A 21,687-nucleotide genomic window follows, 5' to 3' on the forward strand; every position below is an offset into this window, starting at 1 on the left:
GACAGTGCCCTCCTGTGGGGAGTGTGTGGGGAGGGGTGTTATGGGCATAGCGGAGGCCGAGAATGCAGCTTCTCTGGCCCGGGGGCCTGGGCCAGGCAGCTGACAGAGGAGCCAGTGTGCCCAGACACTGGGGCTTTGTGAGCCATGGAGCGCGGTGTGGGGACTGTTGTTTTTGTTGCCCTGGCATTGTTTCAGGTTGACTCAGTGGCGTCACTAGGGTTGGTGTCACTCAGTGCAGTAACTCATGGTATCAACCCCCCATGCTAATTACCACAATACTGTAGCTAAAACACCAGAAAATTTGACACAATCAGCAACTATAAAAACACTGGCTGCAACAAAACAATAGTGCTCGCTTGTAGCACATGCAGACGAAACCACGTGATTCAAAGCATCGTTGTGATTGGGTGATAAAGACAGCTCCAACCAGAGCACATTAGAAGGTTCAAAAAGTAAATCAGCATAGAGTTTTCGCCTTGTAGGTATATTGATACCTGTAAGCTGGGTTTACAAAAAATGTTTTTGTTGTTATAACTAACTACAGTGATATTTTTATTAAAAAATAATAAATTTCTGCTGAAACACTGCACGAAAATTTTATAGACAGTCATGTTGGTGTCACCCCCTCTGACAATGTCACCCAGTGTGGTCCACACACCCCCCGCCTCCCTAGTGATGTCACTGGGTTGACTGTCAGTGTTTTAACTACCAGGAGCCAGCTCTTCGGAGCCGGCTGGGGTCTTGGGGACAGGGCCGTGAGGGCTTCTAGGCTGGGGCAAGGAGGGGAGGGGGCTGCCTGGGCCCGTGAGCACTGAGCAGGTCCCCTGGAGAAGGCTGCAGGGACAGAGTGAGCGCTGAGGAGGGACGCAGAGAGACACCAAGCTGAGCAGAGGGGTCTGGCAAGGGGATGGGCAGAGGCAGGACAAGGCCCTCCAGAGGCTGGTGCAACTCCAAGAGGCTGAAGCTCTGAGAATCCAGCTGTCAAACCTCAGTCCACGAAGGAAGACCCAGGAGAAACCCAGGGCCAGGAGGGCCACGGGAGGCCTCGGGGGGCTGACTGGGCGGGTGGGGTGGGCCAGCCTCACAGCTGTCCAGATGTGGGTGAAAGATAATTCTATTTGCCAGGCACCCAGGGGGAGCTGGGCGGGGGGTGCACCAGGGATCCTGGGACCCATGGGGCGGGCAGATTAGGAGGCGGGGGCATGAGTCAGGGGTTTGGGAGCTACCCCCGGGGCGCTGCTAGAGCGGGCGGGAGCTTGGCTGGTCGCAGAGGGCACCCGCTGCTGCAAGAGTTTGCTGAGGGACCCCGAGGCTCGTAAGCAGGTGGGCAGGGCAGGGAGGGGTGGGGAGTGGTCCTGCGGCACCTGCCCTGGGGGGCTCTGCAGGTGCTCAGTGTGAATCTGTGCCCAGGTGTGCACAGGCAGCCCAACCTCCAAGGGATGGGGTGAGAATGTCATGAGGTATGTTGTTGCCCCTAAGGGCATAGGCCTATTGGCACCTGCAGCCGGGGAAAGCGGGGTGGCGGGCGTCAGGAGTGGGAGGCTGGTGCATGGCAGCAGAGGTATGTGTGCCTGGTGCAGGGGGGGTGTGGGAGGCAAATCTGGTCCCCTTCCAGGTGTGGGTCCTTGGCTAGCTCCTCTTTACCAGCTCCTTGTGTCCCACAGACTCAAGTATCAGCTACCCAGCCCCTTCTTTCCTCCACTCACAGGGGTCCCCAGGCCACTCCTTCTCCTACTAGGAGGCAAGATGTCAGCTGACATTGCTTTCCATTTGGGACACTTCCAGAGCATCTGTCAAGGGGATCTGGGACTGTCTTCATCCTGGGGAGTGTTTGAAGGGAACGGAGGAGCCCTCCTCAACCTGAGGCTCTCAAAGCACTTAGCTCAAGCTCAGCTCCTGGGGAATGAAGGAAAATGAGATGAGTGATGAAGATAGCAAGTCTGACCTCAATCCCCAGTACCAACAGTGTTGGTAGCAAACACTTACCTCGCTCTCTGTGTATGCCAGACACTGTTCTCAGCGCTTTATATGTGAACTTAGTGAATGCTTACAACAGGTCTGTGAAGTAGGAACCATTATTATTACCCCCATTTTACAGGTGAGAAAACTGAGGCACAGAGAGATTGAGTCACTTGCCCAAAGTCACACAGCTAATAAGACGCAGGGCTAGAATTTGAACTCAGGTAGTCTGGCTGCAGAGTCCATGCTCTTAACCACTAACACTAAACCACTTCTAATAGGAATAGCTGCTTTCTTTTCCGAGAGGCACCTCGGCATAGTGGTTAGAGAAGCAGCTGGAGTCAGGTAGGCCAGGGTTTAATCCTGCCTCTGGTACCCACCTACTGGGTGACTGAAGCAGGCAAATCTCTCCAAACCTCAGCTTTCTCATCTGTAAAATGGGGCTAATGGTATTACCCACTTTACAGAGGGTTTGAGGATTATAAAAGATAAGGCGGTACAGCTCTTGGTATGGTGTGGGGGCGATTACATAAAGGGTGCCATGCCACCAGGGAGCTCTCCCTGTCATCTGCTTCCCCCTGCCAGCCTCTGCCCCACTGTGTTGTCCACTACTCCTCCCAACTTCTGGGCCCCAGATGCCCCACTCACCCTTATCTGGCCTTCCCCTGGCCGGCTGGCTGGCTGACTGGCCAGGTGTTTGGCGTGCTTCCAGGCCCAGGGCCGCCACTGGGGACTGAGTCCTTATCAGTGGAGGGCAGAACAAGGCCTGAGGCTGGGGGCAACTGTGCTGAGCCAGACCAGCAATCTGAGTCATGGATACATCCTCCAAAACCCTGGCTGAGTTCAAGGCACCTCTGTTCTCCTCTCTTCTCTCTCACTGATGTCTCAGAACCACGGTGAGATAGCACTCCCATGTATAGATGGGGTGACTGAGGCCTAGAGAGAGTCTGGGAGCCACACAAGGCCATTTGGCCAGTCAGTGGCAGAGAAGCAACCTGGATCTCTGGACTCTCTGGCTCTGGAAGGCCCCTCTGACCATCCCACCTCTCAGATGGGGAAATTGAGACCACAGTCCCAGCTCCACAGGTGGACATTTAGCACCTAAGGCTTAGATACCCTTAAGGCTACTCAAGAACTGAGGCCCAGGAGGGGGAGTGGGCAAGGCCAGAGGAAGAAGGACTGAGATGTGAGAAAGGCTGTTGTGTGTGGGGGCGGGGAGCACGTTCAGACTGAGACAACTCCCTGGGGCAGGGAAGGTGCTCAGTGAGTTCTAGGAACCACAAGGAGGCCAATATGACAGGTAAGAGAGAGATGAGAGAAGAGGAAGGGAAGACAACTTGGGGAGGGGGGGAGAGAAGGAGGAGAGAGAAAAGTTGTGTGACGTGACCAGGATCCTCAAGGGACAAACCAATTTTCCCGCTCTGGGATCCTCCTACGGTCATCACTGCCCCCCTCAACACTTCAAGGCAGGGACCCCTCCCATTCCTCAGTTGGGTGGGGCTCAGCTATGCCCCATTCGCTATCTCTAAGGACTGTAGGGCTACCCGTTCCTCAGAAAGGAAGTTCTTTGTACAGTTTATTCTGCATAGAATGCCTGCTCTATTCCTGCGCATGACACTTGGCCATGCCTGGCACAGTCTTCCTCGGCACACCTGCCCGACCATTCCTCACACCTGGGCTATCCTTTCCCACCTCTCAGACCATCAAGTCCCACCTGTGCTTCTAGACCCAGCTCCAGTGGCCTCTCCTCCAGGGACACTCCATCCCCCATCCCCTAGGAAGTCCTACTCTTCCTCCTGCCATACAGATCCTTGGCCTCTTGCGTTTGGGGGACAGCCTGCCATGTGTTCCCAGATTGTCTCCCGAGTCTGGGCTAGGAGCTTCTTGAGAGTAGGAACAGTGTCTTGGTCATCTCAGCAGCCCAGTGCTCAGCATGATGCCAGGCACAGGGTGGGCACGCCTGTAGACCTGACCCAAACACCGGCCCGACCTAAACCTCAGTTCCCTGTGCTGCAGCAGGTGAGAGAGGAAAAGGAAGTCTCTCCATACCCAGCCTGGGGCCACCTTAAGGGAGCCCTGCCCGTCCCTTGGCTTGTCCTCACATCCCTAAGGGGGTATACCTACCTCTTTGTGAGGCACACAACTGAGGAAACTGAGGCCAAGGGCTCAGTGGCCTCCTGGCTGAGTCGTAGTCATCCTGGCTCCCCAGTCGCAGAGCCCCAAGCCTGCAGTTGGGAGCCATTGTTACTTTCACTCAACAAATATTTGTTGAGCACCTACTATGTGCCAACCACTCTGCTGGAAGTGGGGGATTCAGTGGGGATTGAGACAGTCTTTGCACTCATGTAGCTTCTCTTCTAGAGGCAGTGTCAGGCAAGGTAGCATAGATAATTCAAGAAACCAGAAAATGACAGGTTGGCTTAGTGAGCACAAGGATGGTCAGGGAGGGCCTATCTGAAGAGGCGACATTTGGGCTGCTATTTGAAAAGGGCTAAGAGGTGTGGGGTCGTGGCACATGCAGGCTGAGACAACCGCATATGCAAAGGCCCTGGGGCATGGAAGGGCTTGGTGACTTCCAGGAACCACAAGGAGGCCAATGGGACAGGTAGGGAGAGAGCAGGGGTGTGGGGCTCAAGATGGAGTAGGGGACAGAAGCAGACCATATCATACAGGTTTGAAATGTTCCCCTCCCTCAACGCAGAGAGGCAGTGCCAGGGACACTGTGCCCACCACACTCCAACGATGCTGCAATCCCACCCTCAGCCTGAGGCAGTCATTTAGGGGGGATATTTGGGGTGTGTTGTGGAGACCCTCAGGGGAGCTAGGGCCCCTGAACTGGGGGCAGGTCATGCCCCTGCATTTGGCTGAGTCCTGAGGATGGGCAGGAAAAGAAGCCAGGTGAGGACTGGTGTATGGACGAGGGAGTCGGATTTGAAGGACACCCCCTCCCGCCCTCCACAAGATACTCAGATTGATGCCAGCCCCCAAGCTTCCTCTTCCTTGCGCTGTCCTAGCTCTCCCAGCCCTGGGCCTTTGCACCCACAAATCCAGCTCGTTCCCCTACACTCCACCCCCACTTTCTTCCTTTGACCCCACCATCTCCCAGCACCTGGGATCCCTCCATGAAATGCAACCTCCTCTGGTGGAGGCTTCAGAGACCCCTGGATGCCCTGTGCCTCAGCCTGTGCCCCTCCCCTGCAGGGACCCACAGGGCGGGTTATGCTGCGGGCTCAGATTGCTGCAGACAACAGGACACTCAGGAGAGCACCATGGGGGATTTGCAGGTGGGTCTCCTGGCATCTGCAGGGCTCCTACCTGGGGGCTCTGGTGGTTGGCCCTGGGCTCCTACCTTCATGGGGAGAGGGGATGAGGAACCCTCACAGGCAGGCCCTGATGGCCATTCCCCACAGGATGAGTATGAACAGGTGATGGGGGAGAACCCGGAGCTGGAGGACTATGAAGACCCAGGTGTTCTCGAGGAGTACCAGGTGGAGGAACCAGCAGGTGAGCGCCACCTCTGTCCGTCTGCCGGGGATGAGCTGCTGAGTCCTGGGTCAGTCAGTCGGGGAACTTGACCTCTCCCCTTCTCTACCCCACCACCCCACCACAGGGCCAGTTCTCCCCACAATCCTGGCTGATTGAAGGATAAACAGAGTTTTGTTTGAAATGATCACAGGAGGAGACTAGGGGGTGGGGGCAAGGCCAGTCACCTGTCTCCATGCCCCTGAATGGGTGAGAGGGCAGCCAGGCCCGTTTGACACAGGTGACCATCCAATGCCAGCTTCTAGGCCAGGCACTGGGCCTGTTCTGGGAACATTGTTCTGTCTGCTGGGCCCAGAGGTCTTGAGAAATGGGGGACCTGTGGGGACTCCCAGGGCAGAAAGGTACCACCTTCCTTGGCCTGTTCAAGGTCTTCAGTGGGGAGCCCCAGGCAGGGCCCTGTTTACTATCAACAGGACTTAAGCACTGGCAATCAGCATTGAAGACAAGAGGCCCCTCTGGGAAATGAGGGCTGGGAGTTGGGTGGGGTGGAGGGCATATAAGGGGCTGGCCACCCTGGAGTCCAGAGCTCAGCGTGACAGCAGTGGGAAGTCACTGGGCTGGCGAGACTATTGAGGCAGGTGGGAAGAAGGAAGGGAATCTGGTTCTAGGGGGTGGCAGAGGAAGAGGTAGAAGAGGAAGGAGACCCTAGGATCATCCTGAAAATGGCTGTTCAGAACTTTCCAATCTCTACCATCACTGAGGAGGGGCCATCCCCAGGGGTCCTCGACAATGCTCAGATGGGCAGTGACAGGGCTGGGCAGGACCAAGAACAGGCATGGGGGCAGCAGCCCACTGAGTGGCAATGGTAGGGTGGGGTTCCCAGGGTCCTGACCCAGAGGTAATGGGAGGGAATGGGAAGCCATCCCATGCCTGGGTCTCTGAGATTCATGGCGGGCGGTACGAGGGGTTTCAAGGGCCCCTCAGGCGTGGGGAATTGTCTGGGGAAAACAGTAACCAGCCTCTGGTTTTCAGCTGCCTTCACAGAGCCAACAGCTACAGACTACCACACCACATGGCACCCACACATCCATGAGGTGAGGACCCCAGCTTCCCCCATTCCCTTTCCCATGCTGCCCTTGGGACCTACCATTCTGCCGAGGGCAGGCAGGGGAAGGCAGGTTTTCTGCCCACAAACAGGCAGAAAAGGAGTGGTGATCCCAGGAAGTAGGGAGAAGGGAAGAGGATACCCCTCAGTGAGGAGGGGAGACCTGGGCCCCTAGGGCAGAGATAAACTGACTGATGGTGGTCTGAGTCCCAGGCGCCCTGGCCTAGCCTAGGCTACCTCACTGGGGGAGCACAGAATTAAAACACTGCCCCCTCTGCCCAGGTACCCCAGAGGCCCCCATCCTGTCTAGCTGGTTAGGGAATTGGGCCTCCTCTCAGCTAGGTCCCTGAGAGAGGTCACCTGACCCCAAGAAAACTCAAGGACATGCTGAGTCACATACCCCCTCAACAATCTTGGGGACAAAAGACTGACCCAATGACTCCAAAGCCCTCTTTAGCCTGAGCCACCTGGACTTGGCTTCCCTCTCCTTTCCTTCCAAAGTGGCCACCCCAGTACTCCTTTAGGTCCAGAAGTTCTCCAAATCCCTCTGGTATAGAGTTGGGGAATAGAGCCAGAGGTGTGGGCTACCTCCCAAAGTGCTCCACACGGGACCCTCAGACATCTCCCTAAGCATCCCACCTCAGCCAACACCCCCAGGCCAGGCCAGAGCTCCCGACTGTCCCCTCTGAGCCCAGGGTCTGCCCGTAAGTCCTCAGGGCCCTGAGCCTCCCACAAGCATTTCTCGGGAGCCTATTGAGTGCAGGTTCTGGGTGACCACTATGCCCTGGGGTTCCAGCCTCTCCATGCTTAGCCCTGGGCCTGGTGGGCTAACTTTGGCCTGTGGGGCTGCAGGTCTACGTGGAGCTGCAGGAACTGGTGATGGACGAGACGAACAGGGAGCCTCATTGGATGGAGGCAGCACGCTGGATGCGAGTGGAGGAAAACCTGGGGGAGGACGGGGCCTGGGGCCGCCCACACCTGTCTTATCTCACCTTCTGGAGCCTCTTGGAGCTGCAGAGAGCCTTTGCCAAGGGTGAGGCTCCGGGCCCCTCTGTGGTCCCTGCACCTGAAGCCTGGGGGTGAAAGAGGGCCCAGGTCCCACTGCCCAGCTCATTCCTCCCCTGTCTGCAGGCACCGTCCTCCTGGATCTGCCGGAGACATCCCTGCCCGGGGTGGCCAACCAGCTGCTGGACAGGTTTATCTATGATGAGCAGGTCCGGCCTCAGGACCGAGATGAGCTGCTTCGGGCCCTGCTGCTCAAACACAGGTGCCCCTGCCACCAGGGCACTCCATGGGACCTACCTGCCTTTGCCCACCTGCCCCAAGGTCTCCCTGAGGCCTCCAGATGGCCCTTCCCCCACCTGTCTGAGGCCCACTCTTTTTCCACTATTGCTCCTGTCTCTAACACACCTCAAGAGGTGACCATGTCTCCATGCTCAGAGCTGGGGACAGCAGTCTGAGGACCTAAGCCCTCCCAGGCCACCAGTTCCCAGGAGGGCAGACTCTCAAGGCCCTTTCCTCCATCCAGTTTTCTGGCTCCACCTAGCCATTCTAGATGGAGGCCATCACTTACATCCATGCTGTAAGAAGCTCCTCTGATTCTCCTACCCCAGGGTCTCCGTGGTCTGGTCACTGGGAAGTCCCACTTGGTGTCTACCCTTGATTGCTTCTGCCACATAACTCCACAGCCCAGCCTGGACAGTTCACTCAACCCATGTCCCCTGTTTTGAATCCTGCAGCCATGCAGAAGACCTGAAGGCCCTGGGAAGTTTGAAGCCCATGGTTCTGACACACTCTGGGGACCCCTTAGAGCCTCTGCTCCCCCAACAGCCCTCACTGGAGACACAGCTCTTCTGTGGGAAGGTGAGACTGTGCCAGGTGTGCATGAGGAGAGCTGAAAAGCCCCCAACCAGAACGAGAGAGTGGGCAGGGGAGGAAGGGCTGGAGGCTCAGGTCTCTGGGGACACAGTGGCCTGAGGGCTCCCCTTGCCATCCTCCTTCCAACAGGAAGACAGGGGCACAGAAGAGCAATTGCCATCTGGAATTCTGGAAAAGATTCCCCCAGACTCAGAGGCCACCCTGGTGCTAGTGGGTAAGCAGCTCCATCCCTCACTCAGACACCCTACTGCTTCCACCTCCTGACCTGGCCTAGCCTGCCTCTCCCTAAACTGGGACCCAGCAGGCCCTTCCCTCAAGTCCACCCACCCTGCACTCCAGCCTGGCCTGACCACTCACCCTCCCCATAGGCTACGCTGCCTTCCTAGAGCGGCCTGTGCTGGGCTTCGTGCGGCTGCAGGAGGCCGCAATGCTGGAGGAGGCCGTGAAGCTGCCCGTGCCTGTGCGCTTCCTCTTCGTGTTGCTGGGCCCCGAGAAGCCCCGCATTAACTACACCCAGCTGGGCCGGGCTGCTGCCACCCTCATGTCAGAGAGGGTGAGGAGAAGCTGGGGAGGGGGAAGCCAAGAAAGGGGCGGTGACTGGGAAGAGATAGGAGGGGGAGTGGAGGAGTGGGGGTGGCAGAGGTTCATTCTCTGAACTCTACTGGTCTGGGTTACTTCAGGTTCACTAGCTTGACCCATTCGACCCGATTCAGCTGCTTCTGTGCCATCTGGCCAGGGTCAGTCCTGGCTGTGAAGTCTGGTCTAGCTCTGTCTGATCTGATCTGGTTTACTTTGGCTTGGCCTGATCTAGTCTGGCCCACTCGGACCTGGTTCTACCCGGTTAGGACTGGCTTGGTCTGGCCTGGTTCCATCTGGTCTGCTATAACCTATCTGGTTTGCTTTAGCCCCTTCTCCTTTCCCTACGGAAGGCCCCTGTGTGTCTTCCTGAAGCCCTTTCTTAGTGGGGAGTAGGGATAGGAAGGGGGCAGGAAAAGCAGTTCCACAGCAAGGAGCTGGGTGAGAAGGTTCTAGTCCCTGGAGACTCTGGCTGTGGACTCCTGGGTCCTTTTGCTCAGCAGGTCCTGGCAGCCCTGATCCTCTCTCTTGCTCCCAGGTGTTCCGCATAGATGCGTACCTAGCCCAGAGCCGGGAGGACCTGGTGAGCTCCCTGGAAGACTTGTTGGATTGCAGCCTGGTGCTGCCCCCCACGGACGCCTCCTCCGAGCAGGCCCTGCTCAGCCTGGTGCCCGTGCAGAAGGAGCTCCTACGGAGGCGCTACCAGCGCAGGACTGCCGAGCCAGACCCAAGCTTCCTCAAGGGCCTAGGTACCTGCCCTGCCCAGCCCAAGGCTTCCTAGCCCCGATAGATCCTCAGATACCCCAGCACAGCCCTGTGAGCCCCTGCCTCCTCTGAACACCCCCACCTCCCATCAAGTACCCCTCTACACCTCTCCCCAGCCCCAGGCTTCCCAGCCTCCTCGGCCACCGCTTCCCATCAGACAATGCCCCCCACAACCCCATCACCCCCTCCAATCATGGTTCTGTCCTCCACAGACCTGAATGGGGGTCCAGGGGAACCTGAAGACCCTCTGCAGCGGACAGGCCAGTTCTTTGGGGGCCTGGTGAGGGACATCCGGCGCCGCTACACCCACTACCTGAGTGACATCACGGACGCTCTCAGTCCCCAGGTCCTGGCTGCTGTCATTTTCATCTACTTTGCCGCCCTGTCACCAGCCATCACCTTTGGTGGCCTCCTGGGTCAGTGTCTCTGTCTGCCCCCTGTCCCTCACCTCCCACCCTCTGGCCTCTGCCCCACCCCTGACTTCTGACCCCATCTGACCCTCTGGACCCTGCATCAGCCAGCCCATGACTTGCTTTATTGGTCCCTGGAAATGACCTTGACGCCACTGTGACCTCTGCCCACAGGAGAAAAGACCAAGAACCTGATGGGGGTGTCGGAACTGCTCATCTCCACTGCGGTGCAGGGCATTATCTTCACCCTACTGGGGGCTCAGCCTCTGCTTGTGGTTGGCTTCTCAGGACCCCTGCTTGTGTTCGAGGAAGCCTTCTACTCGGTAGCTCTGTCCCGCCCACTCTGACCCTGTGACTGATCCCTGACCCCACCTGTCCATGTGTGGTGTCTGACGCCCTCTGCCTCTGCCCTGCAGTTCTGTGAAGAGAACAAGCTGGAGTACATCGTGGGCCGCGTGTGGATTGGCTTCTGGCTCATCCTGCTGGTGGTGCTAGTGGTGGCCTTTGAGGGCAGCTTCCTGGTTCGCTTCATCTCCCGCTACACCCAGGAGATCTTCTCCTTCCTCATCTCCCTCATCTTCATCTATGAGACCTTCTCCAAGCTGATCAAGGTGGGGGCCATGGGTGTTAAAGCATGTACGAACATATGTGGGAGACTGTGGATAAGGTTATGTACCTGTGGTGTCTTTGCATCCATGTCCAAATAGGATTTGTATGCCTCTGTTGTCACCTGTGTGTGACTGTGCATATGACATATAACTGTGGGAACATATATGTCTGCATTGTTCACATGTCTGCACACGTGACTGTGTGTGACTGTGACCATGTACACGTTGACGTTTACTGCGGTGACTGTGTTCTTGACATGACTGCAGGGTGGCTGTGCACGAGAGGGCACCCTCTGTCCACCTATCCATGTTTATGACCACATCATGGTGTGACTAGTGGGCAGGTGTGACAGTGTGCATACATGTGCATGGGTGAGTATGACCATGGGAAGCTGCAAGCAGGGAAAAGGGCATGGGGGCTCTGGAGTCCCCCCACTCCCTCAAGAACTGCAAGACCTGTGGTCGGAATGCCCTGCCTCCCTAACTCTGTCACCTCAAGCTATGCCTGGAGAAAGGGTAGACACTATGTCTGCCCCGATTCTGTTGGTTGGTGGGTCTTTCTGTTCCAGATCTCTTAAGCCCCTTCTAGAAACCACCTCTTCACTTATTTCCTACTCTCCAGCCTTCTCATGTCTCCCAGGCCCTGGTTGCACCTACATACGTGCGCGCACACACACAATCATTGCCCCCATGGCCCACCCCACCCAAATCTAGCCTGCCTCTCATCCTTGAAAACCAAGCTGAGGAATCCTATTGCCTCTCTGTACTCATGACAGCTGAGGAAGATGGATGAATGGATGGATGGATGGATGGATGGATGGGTGGGTGGATGGATGGATGGATGGATGGATGGATGGTGGTGCTGGATGGATTTAGCTGATACTTTCCAGCCCAAACCAAGGTTGAGGAAGAACAGTGTGACTTGGTTTTCTGCTACAGATATTCCAGGAACACCCATTGCAGAAGTACTACGAAGCCAATGTGACGATGGACCCCAAACCCCTGCGCCCCCTGCCCAATACAGCCCTCCTCTCGCTCGTGCTTATGGCTGGCACCTTCTTCTTTGCCATGATGCTACGCAAGTTCAAGAACAGCTCCTACTTCCCTGGAAAGGTCAGCATACCCTCCTCACCTGCCCTTGCTTCCCCCACCCAATCCCAGTCCAAAGCCCCCCAGCTTCCGCAGTGTACTTAGTTCCCGTTCTTACCCCAGCTTCCCACATCTATGTCTTGTGCTTGCCCCCTCCTAATTCCAAGCCTCCCTAGTCCCTAGGCTGAGAACTCGGTGGGGAGTTAGGTATAGATCTTGGGAGGGGGTGGGGCAAGGCCAAGGGAAAAAGAGAGGAAGCAGTTACAGTTGAGGTCATGAGATGCTGGTGGATCACCCTGGAAGAGCAGGGCCCCTCAGTGAAGGTGAGGCTAGAGGGAGGGCAGGTGGGATGCTGGAGGTGAGTAACAACTGGGCACTGACCACTGGTCCTTCTACCCACCCCCAGCTGCGCAGAGTCATCGGAGACTTTGGTGTCCCCATCTCCATCTTAATCATGGTCATGGTGGATTTCTTCATCGAGGACACCTACACCCAGGTGACCCTTCCCCCCAGCCCTCAAACCCCAGGACCCTGATCCTGCTTTTCATTCCATTCCCCCTCTCCAGAACAGCTTCCTCTAAACTGAAGCCAACTCGAACTACCCCTACCCCATCCCTGCCTCCCCTTGGAGCCCCATGCTCTTTCCACAGCCCACAGGACCCTTCTGGCCAAAGCAAGGGGTTTGGTCAGGTTCTGCACTTAACTTCTTAACCCAAGGCCATAGGAAAGAGTCTCGTTTGGAGCCAGGGAGATCTGGGTGTCAATCTCAGCTCTGCTACCAAATAGCTGTGTGATGCAGGGCAAGTTACATATTCTCTCTGATTCTGTTTCCTCATCTATAAAATTGGGAATGAGAAGACGTATGCAAAGGGCTTAGTGTAGTGACTGGGCACATAGTAGGTGCTCAATATACATAAGTTCCCAAGTGCTCCCAATCCAACTGCCTGATTCCCAGGACCCTGGCTCCCCCCCCACCCCCAGCCTCCCCCTAGTGTTCTCACCAGCTGCCCCCTCCCACAGAAACTCAAAGTGCCCAAAGGCCTCATGGTATCCAACTCTACGGCCCGGGGCTGGGTCATTCACCCACTTGGCTTGTATTCCACATTTCCCATCTGGATGATGTTCGCCTCTGCCCTGCCTGCCCTGCTGGTCTTCATCCTCATCTTCCTTGAGTCTCAGATCACCACGTAAGAGCCAGGGGAGCAGCTGGGCCTGGGAGGGTCAAAGGCAGGGAACAGGGCCAGCTCGAGGCAGGCAGGAGACAGAGGATGGAGCACTAGGCTCTGCTAGGCGTGCAACCCTACAGACTAGCCAGAACGATGGAAGGCAGCAGCAGGTCCAGATTTTGTGGGACCTGAAGTTTTATAATTTGGGGAGTCCTTTCTAAGAAAAAGGATACAAAATGAGAATTACAAAATTAGGTGCCGGACCTTGAAATGGGTCTATACAAGCTTCATCAGGATCAATCTTCCTGTGGAGGTTCTAGATGATTTTAAAGATTCTTCCACTCTTAGAGTCTGTGATTCCCAAGATGAGGAGGGAGGGAGAACAGAGAATTCAAAGGGTGATAAGCACAGAAGGAAAAGCTGAGGTATGGAGGGTCCCAAGTTTGGAAAGAAAGGAAGGGGCAGAGGGGATGTCGGTGGGCGAGACACCCTCTTACCCCGGACCGCCCACCCTCCCAGGCTGATTATCAGCAAGCCAGAGCGCAAGATGGTCAAGGGCTCTGGCTTCCACCTGGACCTGCTGCTGGTCATGGGCATGGGCGGAGTGGCTGCCCTCTTTGGGATGCCCTGGCTGAGTGCCACCACCGTGCGTTCTGTCACCCATGCCAACGCCCTCACTGTCATGGGCAAGGCCGGAACCCCTGGGGCCGCGGCCCAGATCCAGGAGGTCAAGGAGCAGCGGATCAGCGGGCTCTTGGTCTCTGTGCTCGTGGGTGAGTGAGGGCCGCACTCCCAAATGCTTGTGTCCAGCCCCCAGCCCTGCCTCCTGCCCCAGCCCTCCAGCCCCTGCCTTTTAGGCTTCAGTGCCCCCTCCAGCCTTGCCCACCCTGAAGCCAGGTCTCCCCACACACTGCTGCCCACATCTCCCTAGCATCAATGATTCATGGACATCCACCACACAGGGGCAGCCTGGAGGAAATGCCTGAGGCCCTGGAATGGGCATCTGAGCAGGGAAGGAGGGGGCCTCCATGCCTGAGGCCTTCTCTAGACTAGACCTTCTCTAGATAGATGCCCAGTGAATGGTGGGTTTCAGCTCTGCCCTGCTGCTGACTCGGTGCCCATCTTGTCTCTGGGCCTCAGTTTCTCCATCTGCACAGTAAGAGGGTTCATTAGATGCACCTGAGGTCTCTTCCTGCTCAGCTGCTCTATGATTGATGCAAGGGGCAAATCTCCAGACATAATAAGGAGGGAGGGTGGAAAGACAGAAGGGCCACTGGGGTTGTGCTGAGCTCTGGAGCAGCGGAGAGTCTAGCTGGGCTCAGTGTGGGCAGTGCCATGGAGGAGGCGAGGTTGCTGTCAGCTGGAGAAGGGTAGGATTTGGATAGGTGGAGGGCAATGGAGGCATTCTAGGCTGGGAATGGGGGGTAGGGGGAAAGATGTACTCCCTTAATCTCTGTAACCCCCACTAGGTTGGGAGAGTGGACTTTGAAGTAAGGCAGGCAGAAGTTTGACCCTGCCAGCTCTGCCACTTACTAGCTGTGTGGCCTTAGTTTGCTTCACCTCTCTGAGCCTCGGTTTTCTCATCTGTAAAATGGGGATAATACCAACTCCCTGGGGTTGTTTGAGGATTAAAAAGACCCACGGTAAGGGCTCTATATGGTACCCGTGTTTTTATTTCCCAGCCCCAAGCCTGGGCCTGCCCCCTGCTGGCACTGGTCCTCCGGATGACCTGGGGCTGACAGTGTGCTGTTCTTCCCACAGGCCTGTCCATCTTCATGGAGCCCATCCTGTCCCGCATTCCCCTGGCTGTGCTGTTTGGCATCTTCCTCTACATGGGGGTCACATCCCTCAGTGGCATCCAGCTCTTCGATCGTATCTTGCTCCTGTTTAAGCCACCCAAGTACCACCCAGATGTGCCCTACGTCAAGCGGGTATAGGGCTCTCCCAGCTGCCTAGCCCAGGGTAAGTGGTGCTGGGGTAGGGCAGGCACTGACCCTAGCCTCTGCCCACAGGTGAAGACCTGGCGCATGCACCTGTTCACGGGCATCCAGATCTTCTGCCTGGTAGCGCTGTGGGTGGTGAAGTCCACACCTGCCTCACTGGCCCTGCCCTTTGTCCTCATCCTCACTGTGCCCCTGCGGCGCTTTCTACTGCCACTCATCTTCTGGAACCTGGAGCTCCAGTGTGTGAGTAGCTGCCCGCCCACCAGAGAGGGCATCTTGGGGAGGGCAGAGACGGGGAGGCAGGACCTCCAGAGCCAGGGGCAGGGAGGGGGCATCAGAGGGCCTGGGAGAATGGGAGGGGTGAGTCTCAGCACTGGGGAAGGCAAAGAACATCATGTTCAAGGTCTGGGTGTAGGACCTGGGTCCAAATCCTGGCTTCATTTCTTTGTACCTTGGTTTTCATAGTCTGTAAAACGAGGATAATGACAGGGTTTGTTGAGAGGGTTAAGAGGCACACAGGGTGTGTGCCACTTGAGCTGTTACCATCATGAGTGGCTAGTTCTGTGGTCTTCTGACTCATTTTGAACAGAGTTGCTCCTCCAGTAGAATTCTTCCACAATGTGACACAGGTCACCGTGGGGCTGCCCTGGTGAAGTGGGGCCTTTGCCCACCTTCTGCAGATCTCCCCTATTGGGACACCGGATCCCTGGGGCTCCTCACCCTTTGAAAACTTCTCGTCTAGACCAACCCCTGTATTGTCAGAGGCTAGGGGACAGGACAGGACTTGTCCAAGGCTCCAAGAGAGCAAGCCATCTCTAACCCTAAGTGCAGAGGAGAGCTCTGGTGGCCCAGCAGCCTCTCACCCTCTCTCCTTCCTGCCCCACCCCTCCAGCTGGATGCCGATGATGCCAAGGTGACCTTTGACGAGCAGGAAGGTCGGGATGAGTATGATGAGGTGCCCATGCCTGTGTGAGGGGCCCAGGCCCTAGCCCCTGCTCTGCCATCCCACTCCCCCTACCCCAGGAAAAGCAGAAGTTCATGGGCATCTCACGGACTCATAGCCCTCCTCCTGGGGCAGCAGCTGAGGCCCTGGGACTGCGGGGAGGAGGGGGAAGGAAGGGGTGCTTAGGAAACCTTCCACAAGGTTAGACTGGCTTTTCTGGCTGGAGATGGCCAGAGAGGCCCAAGTAAGGGGATTCACTTGATATTGCCTCCTGCTGCCATGCTACCATGTAGGCATCCCGTGCTGGAAGGCTCAGATCTGAGCCCACCTCCTCATGCCACAGACAGGGGCAGTAGCAAGGGCCAGGGGTGGACTGGGGTTCAAGTTCCAGCTTGCTATGTGACCTTGGGCAAGTACCTTGACTTCTTCAGCCTCTGCATCCAAATCTGTAAAATGAGTATATTGATAACAGTACCCAAGTTACAGGATGGTAACCAAGGACCAAAAATATGTGAAAGGACTATTATACATTAGTCAGTATTGTTCTTCAAGACTGCCCAAGTTCACACAGCTCCTGAGCTGCACAGCCACCACTTGAACCAGGGCTCCTGACTCCCAGGCCAGAGCGCTGTCCTCTACTTGAACAATACACCTTCCTACACTCAAAGATGCCCTGCTGACTCCCTTCCTACACCCAGCCCCCACCCTGTGACCCCCTGGGGCCAGAGAGGGTAACCCAGCAAATAGTGCCAAGAAGCTTGGCTCTACCCGGAGGGTGGACTGCAGGTGAGAACACAGTCTGGGCTAGAACTCAGGACTCCTGAGCTCCCTCCTCTATGCTCTGCAAAGGACATGGCCTTCATTCATTCATTCATTCATTCATTCTACCAACATTTACTAAGGGCCCTGGGCCCTTGTGGACATAAAGGTGACTAAGACCCCGCCCTGTGGGGAGAGGGAAAACTCAGTCAGATCTAGATTTGGCTAGGGGGTAGGGGAGGGGATAGGAACATAGGGAAGAGGTGGGGAGATGGGCTGGGGAGCTGGGGTTGTAATTTTATTAATTATGTATTTTCTAAGAGCTTCCACCATCTAAAGAGCTTCACACACACACACAGACTCCCCTATAATTAGAGACCCACTGTACCCAACCACATCCCAAACTGAATCTTGGAGCAAACTCAGATTTGACCAATTGGGGTAGGAGACAGTGGCTCTCCAGGACATGAGCAGAATCTATTTTTTTAAAAAAAACAAAAACATAAAAAGAGTTGAAAGAACTGAAAGTGGTGCAAGATGGGAAAAACTAAGGACCAGTGTGTGACAGAAGAGAAACGTTGGAAGGCTCTCAACTGCATCCCTGAAAGCTGATGCCATCTACTACTACTTTACCTTTTTTCACCTCAGTTTCCTCATCTGTAAAATGGGGACGATAATGGTACCTACCTTGTATGGTTGTTGTAAGGATTAAATGAGACAATGCATGTAAAGGCTTGTTTAGCACCGAGCTCATCTAGGAAGAGCTCAATAAATGTTAGCTGCTGGTATTGTTATTTTTATATCCCTGCCCCCTCCCCCACCCCTAGCTCCTTGAAAGTGGGGGGAAAAAAGTCACCCGCTTGGCTAGCTCCTTTCCCCTCAATGCTTGGGAATATGTTTTGACAATAAATGTGTCTGTGGTGGAGTAGCTGCCTTGTTCAAATTCCCCTTCCCAGAATGGGGGGTCCAGGGGGGTCTTGGCTGGACCTGGTGGACATGGTGTGTATGTTGTGGGGTCAGTGCAGGGCTGCAGCCAGAAGGGGCGAGGAGAGCCCTGTGGGGTGTGGCACTGGGACTGGGGGAGGACCAGGTCTGGTGGCCCTGAGGCCCCAGAGTGGAGAGGGCCAGCACCCAGTGAGTGGGTGAGAAAGCAGGGGGAGATGAATTTACACCCTGGGCATCCTTCCCCTCAGCAATAAGCAAGACCCATGGGGTGTGGGGGGGCCTGTGATGGGAACTTGCCCTTTCCCCTTATACTTTTGGACCCCATGTCCCTTTGGACTGATCAGTCCCTCACCCTGGAGTAATCCAGCTGGGCAGCAGCTTTGAGAGCAATCACTAGAGAAGAAAACACGAGGCCCAGGGAGGGAAAGCAGCTTGCTGTAGGTCACCCAGGAACAGTATCTCCTCACCAACTTTCCACTTGCTCCCACTCCAGTCCCCTTGGGAGGCTCTGCCCTTTGCCCCCACCCACTTCCAGCAAATCTAGGGGGCTACTGGGCCAGGTGTCATCCACCCTGAGAGGAGGGTGCAGGGATGTAATCCCTTTCCACCCTCCCCAGCCCTCTAGCAAGAGGTCAGCAGCACACGGCTGGGCCGTCTGGCTTCCTTCCCTGGGTCTATATTTACTTGCTGCCTATCCCCAGTTGACCCCTCCCAGGCTGTCCAGGGCAGCCGCCAAGGGGCTGGAGAGTTGACACCGCCCCAGGGAGAAGGGTTGCAGCCGCCCACCTCCTACACACAGCAGCTGCGTGTCCCTGAAGCCCTGCCATTGGCCCTGTCCCCAGGGCTTGCCAGACTCCCATTCCCTGCCCCCACGAACCCTACCTGGAAGCCAGGCTATGAGACCAGGCTATGAGACCTCTGTGCAGAAGGCTCCGGTCTAGGGTGTTCCCAGCCCCCTGCCAGGGAAAAAGCAGGCTGTGTGGCCCTGGGCAAGCCAGTCCCCACTCTGAGTCTGTTTCCTGCCAGGCAGATCCTCTCTTGCAGACCCTTCCCATCTCCAGGGGGACCAGCCAGCTCACCATTATCTGGAATTAGAGGAACAAGTGCTGCCTTGATTTGGGAGACAACTTTCTCCCCCTATCAAGGCCTAAGGCCCCTCTCCCCAGGTATTTTATCTCAATTCTGAGCTCTGGTGTGGGGGGTGGGCAGGGGAGACTGGGACCCTGGCCAGGCTCCTTAGGGATTTCCTACTTGGAATGTGGTTAGAGGACCAACAGTATTACTAGGAAGCTTGTAAAAAAACTCAGACCAGCTGAATGAGAATTTGCATTTTAACATTATCCTAGGTGATCTGCATGTATGACCGAGTGTGGAAGCCTGGATTTAGGAACTGACAGCAATAGGGGTAGGGCCCAGAGCATAGATCTCAGATCTCTGCCAGCCTCACCCCACTCCTCCTACCCTCTTAGAAGAGATTCAGAGGGTGTGCATGGTCTCCCAAGCCCTTCTTGACTGAGTGGTGGGGGGCCCAGGGCTGGGGAGTATCAGGGCAAAGAGGAGGCAGCTGGACCACAACCAGCCTAATCCCTCTTGGCCTCTGCCCACAACCCCAAAGCCCAAGAAGCTTGAGCCAGGAGGACATTAGGGAAATGTGAAGGCCACAGAAGCAAACCGGGATGCAACTTCCGGCCTGGCCTGAGACCTCACCCCTCCTGCGTTTCCTGCCTCTCCAAGGTGCCTGCCCCCTCCCTGTTTCCCCTCGGGGCTTTCCTTCTGTCCCACCCCACCCCCAACACACACACACACACACACACACACACACACACACACACGCACACACGCACACTCACACACTTTTCTTCTGTCCCACCCAACCCCAACACACTGTCTCACATACACACACACTTTTCTTCTGTCCCATCCCACCCCCAACACACACACACACACACACACACATACACTCTTTCTTTCTCTCTGTCTCACACACACACACACACACACATGTACTCTGTGTGATTTCAAACCCTTTCCAGAAACTACCTCAACATGGAGCACCACCATAATGAGGCCCACATCTTTATGTGAATACAAAGTAACCCATGTTTGGTAAGGAAATAGTTCAACGGAATCAAAAACCTCAGTACCTGAAGATGTTCTTCACAGGGCTGTCTATGAAAGCAAAAAACTGGAAACAGCCCAAGTAAGTGCTCCGAAATAGGAGCGTGGTAAGTAAATTACCCAGCATCAATATAGTAGACAACTAGGCAGACCTTGAAAGCAATAATTATCAAGAAGTTGTTGGATCAGCTTGGTACCATCACATGATCCTGGGCCTTTGAGGTTGCGGTGTTTGCAGTCCCAGCTTTGCGATTTACTCTCAGTTTTCCACATTAAGTAAAATGGAGATAATGATACTTATGTCACAATGTTATGAAAAGATAAAACGCGACCACATACCTAGAGGTCTTAGCCCAGTGCGGGCAGTTAGTAGGCAAAAATTCATTCCTATCTCTTCATTAAGTGAGGCACAAAGTGAAGTATCCACCATAGTGACAAACACTCAGAAAGAGTAAGCACATGAACCAGCGTCAGAGGCTTAGAAAAAAAGTAAAATGCCAGGGTGGCAGAGTTATGGGGATAGAATTTTTTTTTCTCCTCTTCTTGTACTTTCATCAACCGTTCTTGTTTGCTACATTCTTTATTCTCTTTTGTCCTCATTGCCTACTCCTATTTTCTTCCCCCCTCCATAGAAAATCATTCTAACATGTTTGGTGTGTATCTTTTTTGTCTGAATATATTCTTGAAAATATGTATTGTTTTAAATTTTAATATGGAAATTTCAGTATACTCATCTCCCAGATTCAAAAATTATGAAGATTTTGCCTCATCTTTTTTTCCCTTTGCTGAATGAAATGTCTCAAAGTAAATCCCAGATACCATGTCATTTCACCCCTATATTCTTCAGTTATGCATCCCCCCGCCAAAATGAACATTTTCGTACCTAATCACAATGCCATCATTACACCCAACAGTATTATCAAGAATACTTTGGTCTCATCTAATACCCAATCCCCAATTAGATTTCCCAAGTTGGCTCAAAAATGTCTCCTTACAACTGGTCTGTTGTGTGTGTATATTTCTATACATAATCAATACTATGTCTCATTCTGTTGCTTCCTGTTTGTATGCAGCACTGTGGTTTTAAGATTCACCCGTGCTGCTCTATGAATATCTAGTCCATTCATTGCTTTAACTGCTGCCTGGTGCTCGCTGGTTTGATAGAGATTGCTTAAAGTTTTCTTTCACTTAAGGTTTTTTAATGCGGTTGGTACGTCTTTTTATTTTAATGAGGAAGACTACCTGCCCATCAAGGCCCAAATGCTGAGGCTGAAATGCTGCCTCTTCCATAAAGCCTTCCCTTACGTCTCCAAAGGCCCCCACTTCTGAGCTTCTGGGCCCTAGGTTTATATTCTTCCTTATGGTTACACATCATTCTCCATTTTGAATCTTGTTTATGCATGTTGAATTGTAGTCAAATCAACAGCAGCTAACAACAACAACAGCCTCTCCCAGTCAAGTGGGAGATCTTGGAAGCAAAGACTTTTGCTTGAGCATTTCTTTCCTCTTCCTATCTACACCCCAAATCCCTGTTCCTAGCACCATTTTTTGCTTCAGAGAATGCATCCTTGACTTTAGTGAAAGGCCAGGGTGGGATTGTCCTTGAAGAGGAGGAACCAACACACAGCCCTAGTGTGTCTTTGGTAGGGGGAGGCAGAGCCTGGAACTTGGGGAACAGTATTTTGCTCTTCATTCTTCTAGGCCCCCTGCCCCTTTGGGCCCTATAGTCTTGGTGGTGGTGGGGGGGGGTGGGACTCCTGGCCTCGGTAATAAACCCCTTTCTCCTCTGGTTCTACTGCTAACAAGGTGTGTGAGCTTTGAGAGATTAGTTTTCGTCTCTGGCTTGCCATTCTCTTCATGTGTAAACGGAAGGGCCTGGGCTCTCATGTTTGCTGATCCTATGGAACAATTCCAGGGCAATATGGCAGGATGTACCCCAG

At 54.8% G+C, this 21,687-nt stretch overlaps 1 protein-coding gene across 1 annotated transcript; it reads left to right on the top strand.

Annotated features, from left to right (window-relative positions):
* Positions 1-1,242: 1,242 nt before the first annotated feature.
* Positions 1,243-15,955, top strand: SLC4A1 (solute carrier family 4 member 1 (Diego blood group)). The gene is made up of 20 exons (XM_004374303.1): positions 1,243-1,323; positions 5,161-5,243; positions 5,370-5,463; positions 6,475-6,536; positions 7,400-7,580; positions 7,679-7,814; positions 8,287-8,410; positions 8,555-8,639; positions 8,794-8,978; positions 9,540-9,750; positions 9,979-10,182; positions 10,351-10,499; positions 10,593-10,787; positions 11,724-11,897; positions 12,280-12,369; positions 12,894-13,060; positions 13,559-13,812; positions 14,801-14,970; positions 15,052-15,225; positions 15,875-15,955. Exons 2-20 carry the CDS (start codon positions 5,229-5,231, stop codon positions 15,953-15,955), a joined length of 2,751 nt encoding a protein of 916 aa, XP_004374360.1. The 5' UTR covers positions 1,243-1,323; positions 5,161-5,228.
* Positions 15,956-21,687: the final 5,732 nt, after the last annotated feature.

This window comes from Trichechus manatus, unplaced genomic scaffold (genome assembly GCF_000243295.1).
Source record: "Trichechus manatus latirostris isolate Lorelei unplaced genomic scaffold, TriManLat1.0 scaffold00028, whole genome shotgun sequence".
NCBI classification, from domain to species: domain Eukaryota; kingdom Metazoa; phylum Chordata; class Mammalia; order Sirenia; family Trichechidae; genus Trichechus; species Trichechus manatus.

Coding starts and splice junctions, on each gene's coding strand:
- SLC4A1 (XM_004374303.1), top strand. Junction 13,061..13,558: donor CTTGAGTCTCAGATCACCAC/GTAAGAGCCAGG, acceptor CCACCCTCCCAG/GCTGATTATCAGCAAGCCAG. Junction 15,226..15,874: donor GGAACCTGGAGCTCCAGTGT/GTGAGTAGCTGC, acceptor CCACCCCTCCAG/CTGGATGCCGATGATGCCAA.